Source organism: Myotis yumanensis, unplaced genomic scaffold, assembly GCF_028538775.1.
Source record: "Myotis yumanensis isolate MYYU_CA2020_CCGP unplaced genomic scaffold, mMyoYum1.0.hap1 SCAF_5, whole genome shotgun sequence".
Taxonomy (NCBI): domain Eukaryota; kingdom Metazoa; phylum Chordata; class Mammalia; order Chiroptera; family Vespertilionidae; genus Myotis; species Myotis yumanensis.
The window spans coordinates 28,726,741-28,739,929 of NW_027223756.1; the positions used below are offsets into that span (position 1 = coordinate 28,726,741).

Sequence of the window (13,189 nt, forward strand, 5' to 3'; positions counted from 1 at the left end):
TTCCGCCCTCGAGGGAGCAAGCCCGTGGCTCAGTAAAAGTTGGAAGGAGTTCTTTTTTGGCCCAACGTTGGCAAGCCACCCTCTGAGTCCTGCAATCGCTCAGTTATTGACTAGTCACTGTTTACAGCTGGGCGCTGGGGACAAGTGAGGTACATCTTACTGCCATATATTAATTCACCCATTCCTTTTAAACAGTTTAAGACAGTAAATCACATTTTACAGGCGAGGAAACTAAAATCCTGAGATTAAGTCACTGGTTCAAAGTCACATTATCTTCTAGGAGCCCCAGGAAGCTGGGATTCAGACCTGACTGTATCTGATTCCAGTGCCTGTGCCTTTCAGCGCAGCTGAGTACTGCCTCCCATTAATCAATTACAGTACAGGGTGAAAAGCGCCTTGAGGGCCTGGTACACAGCTTGAAGCGGGGAGGGCAGGGATGGAGGGTGGGTTTTCTGGAAGGAGTGATACCTGGAAGGATGAATAAAGGTTGGGGGATAGGAGAGGCCTGCTCTTTGATCTGTCAGCCACAGCTAACCTAACCAGAGGAAACTAAGGAAGGGCAGGGGGTGAGTGACGAGTGCTTGTTCCTTCACTCTCTGGAAAGGAAGGCCAGAGAGTCTGGCCTTAGGTTTTTTGATGCACACAGTGATATAAAAGGAGGAAGGAGAGGTGGTGGGAGAATAAGTCTAGTGCCTATATACACTAAAAATCACTTCATCCAGTTGTTTTCTGGCTTCTTTAAAATCAGTGTACCTCCACACCCCCTACCCTCCAAATAAAGTACAGACCAACTGACTTCATAAGATTTCCCCTTGGCTCTGATTCCTTCACTCATTAATTTAAAAAAGAAAGACTATTTTACAAGTCAGAGCTTCTCAAATTTTAGTGCACATAAATAACTGGAGAGCTTGTTAAAATGAGAATTCTGGCCCTAACTGGTTTGGCTCAATGGATAGAGCGTCGGCCTGTGGACTAACAGGTCCCTGGTTTGATTCTGGCCAAGGGCACATGCCTGGGTTGGGGGCTTGATCGCCAGGAGGGGGCATGCAGGAGACAGCCAATCAATGATTCTCTCTCATCGATGTTTCTATCTCTCTCTCTCTCCCTCTCTCTTCCTCACTAAAATCAATATATATATATATATATATATATATATATTTTTTTTTTTTTAAAAAGAGAATTCTGAAAAAGGTCTGGGGTGGGACCTGAAATTCTGGGTTTTTAATAAGATCCTGGGTGATGCAGACCCTTGGTTCAGCAGGTCCTTAGAATCACACTTCAGGGATCAAGGATCTATATATTTTATGTTCTAAAGATGTTTTTAAACCTCTTACAAAGTAGTGTATACTTAAATAAAGTGTCTTAGCAGTGCTGGAGGGTAAGGAGTGGGAGCAGATTATGAGGAGCCATTTCTGACAACTAAGCTTTTAAGCAAGTAAGTAGTCTGGTGGGGGGGAAGGAGGGATGGGATGGAGAACAGTGAGACTGAAGGTGAAGACTCCAGTCTAGTGAAATGGGGTAGGCAAAAGGGCAGTAACCGTGAGGACTGAGAGAAGTGGAAGGGATCCAGATAAACAGAGGAGGAAGGGTAAGGTGATTAAGGGTAGGGTAAGGGGGAGGGAGATAAATGAGGATAAATCTCCCAATCTCCTGACTTGAGATCTTTGTAGCTAGTAACACCACTTAATATAACAGAGAACACAAGGACAGGTCTGATCTTATATTGGGGATGTCTGATGTGCATGGAATGGAGAAGCAGAGCAAGGAGCTAGATACACTGGTCTGAAGTTCAGAGAACTTTGAGCCCATGATGCAGATTTGAGTGGAGTGAAATCCTAGAGCAGGGGTGGGCAAACTTTTTGACTCGAGGGCCACAATGGGTTCTTAAACTGGACCGGAGGGCCGGAACAAAAGCATGGATGGAGTGTTTGTGTGAACTAATATAAATTCAAAGTAAACATCATTACATAAAAGGGTACGGTCTTTTTTTTTTTTAGTTTTATTCATTTCAAACGGGCCCGGGCCGTAGTTTGCCCACGGCTGTCCTAGAGCAAGAGGTAAGATATCATTTGGTGAGAAGATAAACGAAAGAGGCCTGGGCACATCAACATGTGGAGGAAGAGGATTCACCAAAAGAAGCTGAGAAAGATCAGCCAGAGAAGGAGAACTAGGAGAGAAGTGTAAGTGGCTTCCAAGAAGGGTTAGTGTGGAAATGAGGTCTCCCTTCTGTTAATCCATACTACAAAATAGCAGCAGCAGATACTACTATTATAAGACTGCTGGTAGAAGCTTACTTTTCTTGAGACACTGTGTGCTGTAAGGGCTAGGGAACTAGAGAATAGGTAGTGGCTTTAGAGAAAGCCAGATCATCATCTATGCAATATGGATCAATACTGATTACCTATTAGAGCAGGGGTCCTCAAACTATGGCCCGAGGGCCACATGCGGCCCACCGAAAACATTTATCTGGCCCGCCAGGTGTTTTTGCCGCCGCTGCCTGTCCTGCTTAGCAGCCGACTCGTCCCAGGCCCGCAGTGCGCATGTGTGGAATGTCTGAGGGACAGTGAACTGGCCCCCTGTTTAAAAAGTTTGAGGACCTCTGTATTAGAGTATGGGAACTTTAAAAAAACAAACACCTATACCCATGCCCCAAATCCAGAGATCGGCTTAAATCTACAAGGAAATATCAGGTCTCTGCCACCAGACAAATTACAGTTGACCCTTGAACTGTGCAGATTTTTTTCAATATACAGTCTGCCCTCCATATCCCCAGGTTTTGAATCCACAGGGCTAAACAGTATGCATTATTCGATGCCATTTTATATAAAGGACTTAAGCATCTCAAATTTTGGTATCCAAAGGGAGTCCTGGAACCAATCTTCTGTTCATACACCAAGGGACAGTACCATCCAGATAAAACGGGAGTTGAAAAGTAATCACAAAACAGGTTTGCAATTGGATCATTAGATTCTTGATTTGTTTTCAAAATTAGGTCTTGAATCCCAGGCTCCTGCCCTTTTTTGGTAGTGGTCTTAACATACTTAAGTTGTGGATAATTAAAACCACCTTTTTCTCACCCATTTCCTAACAGGAGTTTGAAGGTAAAGGAACCTGCTGCTTGGCAAATGGTGACAAATCTTTGAGAATGAATAGAAAATGCAGCTTTATCAGGGCCCCTCACCCCAGGGCAGGGTCCACTGGAAGACGTCACAACCAGCCACACTTCTTGGTAGAAGACATCTAGGGCTAGTTAGAGAACAAGGTGTTCAGAAGCTGTTTTCCTACAGGCTTGTTTGCCTCTTCCTGGGATCACAATGTGGTCCAAAGGTCTTACTTAAACAGTGGGACAGAACCATGTAAACAAAACGCGCCTCTCTGTTTGGCTTGAAACTATATGACCAGCCTTTCCCCTCTACAAGCTACCTCAAGCATACGATGACCCCCTCATATACTAATTTTGAGGTTTGAAGGAGGATTTGACCAGAATCTATAAGAACAGATAGAAGCTGTAGTTCCAAGTCCTGAGATTTCTTACCTCTGGTTAGGAGAGGGCACGATTGGCTGTCCAACTCTCTTCTTCACTCTGGTTAGCTGAGGTGGTGGGATTTCCCCTTTGAGAGCAGGGACTGAAGGAAGCAGACTGGCCTATAAAAGGGCAAGTCAGCACACTGTAGCCATAACAGGTTTATAGGGTCTTAAAACATCAGCAATTTTATTTTATTTTTACATTGGAATTTTTTTTTTTTTTTTACATTGAACACTACTCAAATAAGTGGGTCCAGAAACCTTGATCATATCATTTTATTCCTTGAAAGAGGTGTTATTCTCATAGGGTTTGATCTATGTCTCAGCAGGATGTTTCTTAATGACTTGAGGGCTCACTATTGATGTGCAAGGTTTTCTTCTTCCTCCACTAAAATGTCAAAATCAATAGTGAACTCCACAACAGCAGGCTTTTATTCCATGTGAGAATCAGTGGTAGGAGCTCTCAAACTTTAGCAATGTAAACACTTTACTGGCTTCCAGTATTCTGGAATATACCATATATTCTCATTCACAGGAAAAGGGAGAGAATCTGTATTAGAACTAGGAGACTATTGGGTTCAATATGTTCAATTTCATTTTCAGATGAGGAAAGTGAAACCCAGACATAAGAAATGATTTGCCCAAGGTCATATAGCTTCAAGTGGCAGAAATGAAAATAATTTAGGCTTCTGACTCTGGTTCCACTGTACCCAGGCTGCCTCCCCCAAAACCCCTTGTATATTTTGTATCATGGTATCTCCCATGTATCCCCCTTGTATATTTTGAAAGTAATTAAGTCCTTACCTGAGCTAGGTTTAATCCAAGGTTCAGGTTGGTAAAATAGCAGTGAAGTAATACCAGGAAGAGGCAAGACAGAGGAAGAAGAGATTATAGCAGGCAAAATGGGATGGGGAGTAGGCTACTGGGATCCAAATGGTCAGAAAGAAGGCAGTGCTGGTAAGAGGCAGGGAGGAGGGTAAATAACCACTACTAACTACACAGCTTCTATCTCTTCCTAATTCTTCTAGGGGGTTTCTCATAATTGCCTCTCTTTCTCATGGGTTCTAGTTCCTGAGCTGAGATATAATTTTTTATTCTGTTGTTCTCAAGGTGCAGAAGATAAGGTAAAGGGCTCTTCCAGATAATTCAAATGTATTATAGATAGTTAAGATAGAACAAAACTCACCTTTTTGTCCCAAATAATAATTTACTTAATATCATCTCTCACTGGTATATGTTTCAAGAGTCATTTCATTCATTTCACTAATAATAGGTGATTTTTTTGTTATTGATAAATGGAAACAGCAGGATATGTAGGTGATCAAAGGGGTCTTTTACCCTCTTTAAGGTAAGGGGGTCTCTTGAGAACATGATGTAGTTTTCAAGCACTACAAAAGGCAAAATCTTCCAATACCAGTGATATATATGCTCCAAATCCACTCAAAATAGAAAATAAGGCATGAGCTTAAGGAAGTTCTCATATGTAAGATGATATGGAAGACAAAGAAGCAGGTATGTCCCACACAGAATAAACATGCTGTGTCTCATGTAGTGGTGGCTCTAGGAGCCAGGCAGAGAAGATTAAGAATAACTGTTGGTATAACAGTAGAAAAGTGCTGCTTGCATGGTTCTACCCCTAATGACTATTTTTCTATGCATCCTTTTTTTCTTCTTCTTTTTTTGGTTGATTTTTTGTTGTTATTTTTTTGTCTGTGCATCCTTCTTTGCCTTGATATGAGCTTTGGCTTCTCTATCAGCCTCAAACATTTTCTTGCTTGCTTGCTTGATTTATTTATTTATAATTCTCACCCAAGGATATTTTCCCCATTGATATTGTTTTTTATTTTTAGAGAGGGTGGAAGGGATGGGAGAGACAGAGAGAAATATAGATGTGAGAGAGACATATCACACATTGATTGATTGCTTCCCACACAAGCCCTGACCAGAGCCCGGGATCAATTCTACAATCAAGAAACATGTCCTTGACCAGAATTGAACCAAGGACCCTTCAGGCCTCAGGCCAATGCTCCAATAACTGAGCCAAACCAGCTAGGGCAATGGTTCTTTTTTTTTTTGAGAGAGAGAGAGGATAGGAGAGAGAGTGAGAGAGAAACACTGATTTGTTCTTTCACTTATGTGTGCATTCATTGGTTGCTTCTTGTATGTGCCCTGACTGGGGATAGAACCCACAACCTTGGCATACTGGGATGATGCTCTAACCAACTGAGCTATGCAACTCAGATCCTACTGCATCAGATTCTCGGCTTAGCCTATGGTTTGGCCAAAGCAGTAAATCCCAGTATTCCTACGGTTAGCTTGTTAAACATATTGGCGCTTCATACTTGGGACTAATTCTGGAACTAAGCCCAGAATTAGTCACATATTTATAAGCATTACTCAGCTGATTCAACAATACAACAGAATTATAGGAGCCATCTCTGTCCCCTTCTATGTCCCAACCCAAACAAAACTTAAAAGACATAAAACCAAAATATTTAGATTAAGAAGTCAGGATGCACAAAAGGAGCCTGAAGTTGATAGTTGGGTGTAGTTTGTTCAGTATCATCTGATTGAAATCCTATTGTTCTTCATGACATATTCATGATCCATAAAGAGCTAAAACCTATCAATCTGCTAATGTCTGATAAGAAACATTGCAGGGGCTTGAAACTTTTTCACTTATAAAATGATATGGAAGAGAAAGAACAAGGAATGTTTAACATAGAATAAGTAGATAACTAGTCTTAAAAGAGCGTTTTCCAAGGCAGTTTAAGAATGGACTCTAAAGTGTAAAATGTGAGAAGCCTCTTACAAATATAGTACTAACAACCTGGTTTAATATGACTGTGGATTGGGTGGTACCTGCATGACAACTGAAAGGATCACACCCCACTTCTAAACACTGTTCAACTTTTTATTGAATATTCTGGTAAATATTTCACATTAATACAGGCTACATTAAGTAGAGCCACTATATGACAAGAAATTTACTCAACTTTTTCCTTTTAAGTATGTAAACAACTGTACATGTATTTACCACCCTAAAAGGTAATCATCTAATTCTCTTCTGCATAAAAGTAGCATTCAGTATGTTTAGCCAAAGCACTAAGTTCAAAATGGCTAAACTAACCACAGAACATAATCAGGTGGATAGGAAATCACTTTGTTCTTATACAATGGACAATCAAATTTCCATTGCTAAAGCCTCAGAGAAAATTTCTTAGTTAGGCACATTAAAAAAAAAAAAATCCCCGGGGTTCTTCCAAGATCATAGGTTTCTCAAACAAGGCTAAAGAATAAGACCTTCTAACTTAGTTGACATATTTGAGATGCATGTTTCCAATATGAGGTGCCCACGTGCCAGGCCAAATCTGAAAAGGGGGAGGAAAAATTGGAATTTCTAATTAGGAATCTTTAGACATTTACAAAATGAATATATAAATGCAATGGCAATTCTGTTTCTGCCTAGGAAGAATACATACACATGAAATAAAATGCTGAGTAGCATCATCTTGATATTGAAAAACTTAATTCAGAACAAGGTAATCAGATGTCATGACTTTTGATATTTAGAACTTGTACTACCCAAAGAATGACATGAAAAATCTGAAAAAATAAAAGACTATTAAGTCAATTTTACCTGCTGGGCATCAGTGCATTCAGTTGAATTTTGAATAACTTTTATCATAGGATTCCAAGCAGGATCTGGGTTATGAAGCCCATTAAATAAAGGACCTCCAGGAACATCAGCAAGCTGAGGATGAGAGGGTATTATGGTGCCTCCATACATGGAAATTGGCAGACCCTAAAACAGCAGAACGAAAGGTTTAACCATCAAGTAATTATAAAAATGATTCCATAATACCAATCTCTTTAGTTTTCCTTCATTCAAAGAACTCCAGAGGATACTGTAAGTTCAGCACGATACAGTGTTGAGAAACCAAAAGTGGTTATCTGCATCATCAACACTTTTCAACAAGAAGAGAAAAAAACAACTAAATCCACTATCAAATCATTAGGAAATTTCCTATATTTGATGAACACATATAATACCTCAATTTTCCCATATTTTAGTTTTACTAATAAGCTTATGCTAAGAAGTAAAGTGGAACTCTATATGACTGCTTGCAGCCATAACCCGGTTTTATGGCAGCCAGAAAGCTCTCAGAGCAGACAAGAGGGCATTAGAAAGCTGGCAGCCAGCTTTTTGAGGGGGAAAGGCTGCCCTAAAGCTGTGGCAGCAAAATCCAATTTCTCAGACTTTCTGGGAAGATGGGGGCATCTTCAGGATAGTTTGAGGACAAACTACTGGAGACAACACAATCCACTCTTGAAATTGGATAAAGGATCTGGCAAAGTCATGGAAACAAACTAGTTCCACCAAAAGGGAGAATTATTTCAATACAAATATTCCTTAACATGTGACTACATTGGCTGGCAAAGAATTAAACAAGTTACAATGATATTTGTCAACTCACTTTAGAAAAATCCACAAAACTGCTTGCCATAGGCTGATGAAAAATGTTAGAGGGGGCTACCATTCCAGAATCATCTCTTTCCATTGGCTGATGCTGGGAGAATGTGCTTGGGTCTGATAATTGTTGATGCATTGGATGGTTCCCTATCACAGACTGTGACCAACCTGATAAGCCTTCTGGAAAGAAGAATTGAAAACAGGGTTTGATATTTATTTGGGTAAAATAACAAACATTACCACTTGATATTTTTTCATACTAATTTTACCAAAATGATTCCCCTGAAGAACTCAGGGTATGCTCATAATAACCTCTTCAAATAAAAAAAACCCAGTTCCTGGAAAACTGGGTGAAGTCCTTTGAGTACCCAAACAGTCTACCTTGTCCAAAAGATTAGGTGCTTTGAGAAAGAACTCAAATGATTGTCCCATTTTACATGGAAAAACTTGATAGAGAAAAGAAATACACTTTGAATTTTTTACTTCTAATCAATTCTCTATTTGTTATTTTATACAGATCATATACTATTATTATTATATATTACATATCCTATATAATAAAACCCTAATATGCAAATTGTCCGAACAGCAGAACCACCAGTTGCTATAATGCGCACTGACCACCAGGGGGCAAATGCTGACCGCAGGAGTGCTGCTCAGCCAGAAGCTGGCTCATGGCAGTGCTAAGGACCCCTTGGGGCATGTCCGACTGCCTCCCAAGAGGGCACAGGCCAGGCTGAGGGACCCCCCCCTCCAGTGCACCAATGTTGTGCACCGGGCCTCTAGTATTATATAAAATATAACATTCCAGACCTTGAGACTGGGTTGAATTCTTCAAAAGTATAAACACCACTACTGATTGTTAAGTGTTGAAAAAATATATATTTTTTTAATTTTACTTTTAAGGAACTAAGAGTTAATGGCAAAATCCCACAACTTTCTTGAGATATCCCTCCAGACAGAGGCAAGGTAACTGTACCTGACATGGCGTTGACACCAAATGACCAGATTCCACTGTGTCCAACAGGAGCGACAAAACTGGTCCCCACAGGGGCTTGTGTGACAGACCCTCCTTGCCGAATCCGGGCTAGTCTCTCTGTTCCAATGGGGGGAGGTATCTTTCGATCCTGACTGGCATTGCCTCCTTTTGGTTGGCCCAAGGCTGGTGGGGCAGAAGCGGCTGAAAGAGGTGAAGATGATCCCGAAGAAACAGATGGAATAGGAGAGTCACCTGGTGGCAAAATATTTCTCTATTGTTTTATTACATATAAAAACTAATGATAAGAATATGAGAAACCTTGTTGGAAAGATCTATTCCAAAACATAGGTTCTGTAAAGAAAAATTCATAATTTTATAAGATTATTCAAATGAGAATATATAAGTTCTATAAACAATCCCCTACACTACCTTCTGCCTATAGGAAGTATAAACAAATAGTCTAAAAAAAATTTCCAGATTTAACTGAACAAGGTTAGAAAAGAAGGCTGTATTTATTCTTATTCTAGTTCTAAATTATCTTATCAAAATATATATTGTCATATTTTAAATTAACTTAAATGTGGCAATGTTTGCACAGTACCTAGCATATTGTCTGGAAAACAGCTGGTGGTCCTCTATACTTATTAGTTGTTTTTATTTATTTTTCCCTTTCTACAGTCCTTTTTTTTTTCAATAAGGAAGAAAAGTTAAATATTAGCAAAGCATCAAAGGATTCAACTCATGGCTTTGTTTCTTAATGGGACTGTCAAGTAATACGGGAAGTATTCCTATCAAAAGGGCCAATATTCACTGTCTACCTCATGATGCTCATTAAAAAAATAAAAAATCCTGTTCAAGCACTGTTAGAATTTCATCTATTCAAAATATTGAAATAAATAAGTCAGAATAGAGGTATACTTTTACTTATAAATTGCAATAATGCCTAAAGTGTAATATATAAATAAATAAACGAGGAATCATACCACACTGACCAAATACATAAATTCAACAACTTTTCAGACTTAAGAAATTATTTCACAGTACTGTCCCCAAACGGTCCTTCTATAAAATTACTTGAGGTACCTCTTTTCTTGATCCAAGTCCCAGTGTAAACATTTCTGGCTTGGAAGAAGAGCTTGACTCTTCTCAAGTTTCCTATCCTACAAGTGACTGACGATTTTTGACATGACTACAATACAAACCTTAGGTATTTGCATACTATTTAGAATACTAAAGTTACAATATAGTGCTCCCTGAAACAAATGGTTTAATAACTTATTCAAGACTTTTTGGGAAGAGTTCCTCCAGGATCCCTACATGAGTTTGAGGCGCTTGTCCAAGGATGGGGAGAAAAATGTTGTCTGTTGAAACTAGGAGTCCCAACAGGAGCTGGCCCTTGCAGGAAAACACGTGTTCCTGGTATGCCGGAAAAACTTGTCAGAGGAGCGGAAGAGGAAGATGGGGAGCTGCCTGATGGGTCAATGGATGGTAACCCTGAAATAAAACAGGCCCAAGACATCCAAATTAGCCAAGGCTTTAAAATGGAAAATTCAAGGTTCAATTAATTCCTTTTTAAAAAGGAGAAAGCATGTAGTTAATTTCATAGATCATAGCAAAAATAACTCATTTACTATGTGCTGTATGGCCCAAACCAATTTTTTTCTTGCATTCCAGAAGGATATCACTAAACAGCACTAGACATAGAAAAGTGATGCCAATGTTTAAGAACGGCAGTTACCAGCTAGATCAGTTTTCACTGGAGGGGACATGAAATGAGTGTATGTTGTGACTAAGTGGTACCCATCAATAACTTCTGCTTTTGGGAAAAATCTCAAAGCGCAGCTGTGCATCTATATTGTAGTCATTTTTTATGGAAGATGAATAACAAAACCTACTAATGTTTCGTTCCTAACAGGGAGGAAAAGCATACTATTAAAGATAATTCCAGTATGCCATCTGATAAATAAAAACCAGTTACGAATTATATGAAAGTTTTTATCTAGGTTGTATAAGTTTAAATTAACAGTCTTCTCAAATTCCATTTCTTTCTCTGGAGAAGGTATTTGGAAAAGGGGACAAGGGTATGGAAAAGGATTATAGGTGCTCATTTCAGGAAAAAGTAGTTAATATCAACAAAAAACTGTCAAAATTTCTTTCAAGCTAATATTATTCATATGTTTAAAGTATATAATTCAGAGGTTTGTCTTTAAATTATATAATTCACAGGATTGTGCAAACACCACAATCAATTTTAGAACAATTTTGCCTACCCTAAAAGAAACTCTGTATACATTACCTGTCAATCTCCATTGTCCTTTACCACATATCCCCACCTCTAAGTAGCCACTAATAAACTTTCTGTCTCTATATACTGTTTTTAACGTTCATCCATGTTGTAGCATAAATCAATACTTCCTTTCTTTTCTTTTCTTTTTTTAATCCTCATCTGAGGATATTTTTTCCATTGCTTTTCAGAGAGTGGAAGGAAGAGAGGGCAGGGGAGGAAGGGGGAGAGAAAGAGAGGAAGAAACAATGATGTGAGAGAGGACACACTGACTGGTTACCTCCCACAAGTGCCCCAACTGATGCTCTAACTACTGAGAAACAGCAGCCAGGGCAGTACTTCCTTTCTCTCTATTATATCTATCTGATTATATAGAAACTAGAGGCCCGGTGCATAGATTCGTGCACCGGTGGGGTCCCTTGGCCTGGCCTGTGCCCTCTTGCAATCTGGGACCCCTCGGGGGATGTTGGAGAGCCAGTTTCGGCTGGATCCCTGCAGGCCAGGCCGAGGGACCCCACCGGTGAGTGAATTTGTGCACTAGGCCAGTTTTGGCTTGATCCCTGCAGGCCAGGCTGAGGGACCCTACTGGTACACGAATCCATGCACCGAGCCTCTAGTATGCATATAAGATTTTTGGTTAATCTCTTCTTGCCCTCCGCCCTCCCCTCTGAGATTTATCAGTCTGTTCCATGTTTCCATGCCTGTCCACTGAGCATCTGCCTCCTGATGGTCATTGTACATCATAACTACTGGATGGTTGGGTGGTCACTTAGGCTTTTATATATATAGATTATAATATATTAATATTCCAGAGGCCCGGTACATGAAATTCGTGCACTCAGGGGAGAGGGGGCCCTCAACCCAGCCTGCACCCTCTCACAGTTCGGGAGCTCTCGGGGGATGTCTGACTGCTGGCTTAAGTCTGTTCCAGCAGTCAGACATCCTTAACACTGTCATGGAGGTGGGAGGCTCCCGCCACTGTCGCTATGTTAGCCAGCCATGAGCCTGGCTCCCCACAGGGGGAGTGCACTGACCATCAGGGGGCAGCTCCTGCACTGAGTGTCTGCCCCTGGTGGTCAGTGTGCATCATAGTGACCGGTCGTTCCGCCATTTGGTTGACTTGCATATTAGTCTTTTATTATATAGGATTATGATTATATCTAATGTATTATAATAAAAATAGTATCTCATTATATAGACACTAGAGGCCCGATGCACAAAATTCTCCCAGCTGCCAGCATTGGCTTCCTTCTGGCACCCAGGACCTGGGCTTCCCTCTGGCTGCTGTCAGGCACCTGGGAACTGGGCTTTCCTCGTAACCCTGGCTTTGTGTGGAAGGTTGTCCAGTCTAATTAGCATATTATGCTTTTATTATTATAGATACTATACCACATTTCGTTTCTCCACTTATCATTAGAAGGACAGTGGGTTGTTTCCACTTTTTGGCTATTATCAATAATGCTGTTACGAACATTTATGTACCAGTTTTTGTGCAGACGTTTGTCTTTGCTTAGGTATACCTAGGAGTAGAATTACTAGAACATATGGTAACTGTTTAACTTTTTGAGGAAATGTCAAACTTTTTCCAGTGGCTGTACCATTTTAAATTTCCACCAGCAGTTGGAGGTTTCAAATTTTTCATATCCTTTCTCATCTTCCTAAGTATTTTTATTTGTAAACTAGGAGAGTAAATTATCCATAGAGAAGAGCACAGTAAAAGAAATAGTACAGGCAATTAAGAAATGTTGACCCCAGGATTAATGCTTGCTTTTTTATTATTATTTTAATTAGCAATAAGTCATTTTGATATTATGGATCTGAATAATTCAGGTCCCAAAACCAAACTACATAGATTATTTCCTTTACACCCTCCCCCCCGCCCAGACATTCATAATCTGTACATTTTCTGGGATGTAGTATGTGAAGT

At 40.0% G+C, this 13,189-nt stretch overlaps 1 protein-coding gene across 4 annotated transcripts in view; it reads right to left on the reverse strand.

Moving 5' to 3' along the window:
* Positions 1-10: 10 nt before the first annotated feature.
* The window catches only part of ANKHD1 (ankyrin repeat and KH domain containing 1), a 127,511-nt gene continuing 114,332 nt past the window's right edge, over positions 11-13,189 (reverse strand). For 2 of the 4 annotated variants that reach the window (XM_070414818.1, XM_070414816.1), the window contains 5 exons: positions 10,296-10,472; positions 8,979-9,230; positions 8,004-8,179; positions 7,166-7,330; positions 6,271-6,896 (listed from right to left, as the gene is read on the reverse strand). In XM_070414818.1, coding sequence (XP_070270919.1) covers positions 6,837-6,896; positions 7,166-7,330; positions 8,004-8,179; positions 8,979-9,230; positions 10,296-10,472 — 830 coding nt within the window. In that variant the 3' untranslated portion in view covers positions 6,271-6,836. Of the gene's footprint in view, positions 135-3,535; positions 3,646-6,270; positions 6,897-7,165; positions 7,331-8,003; positions 8,180-8,978; positions 9,231-10,295; positions 10,473-13,189 lie in introns of those variants that run through there. The other 2 variants (XM_070414815.1, XM_070414817.1) reach the window with 2 other exon arrangements.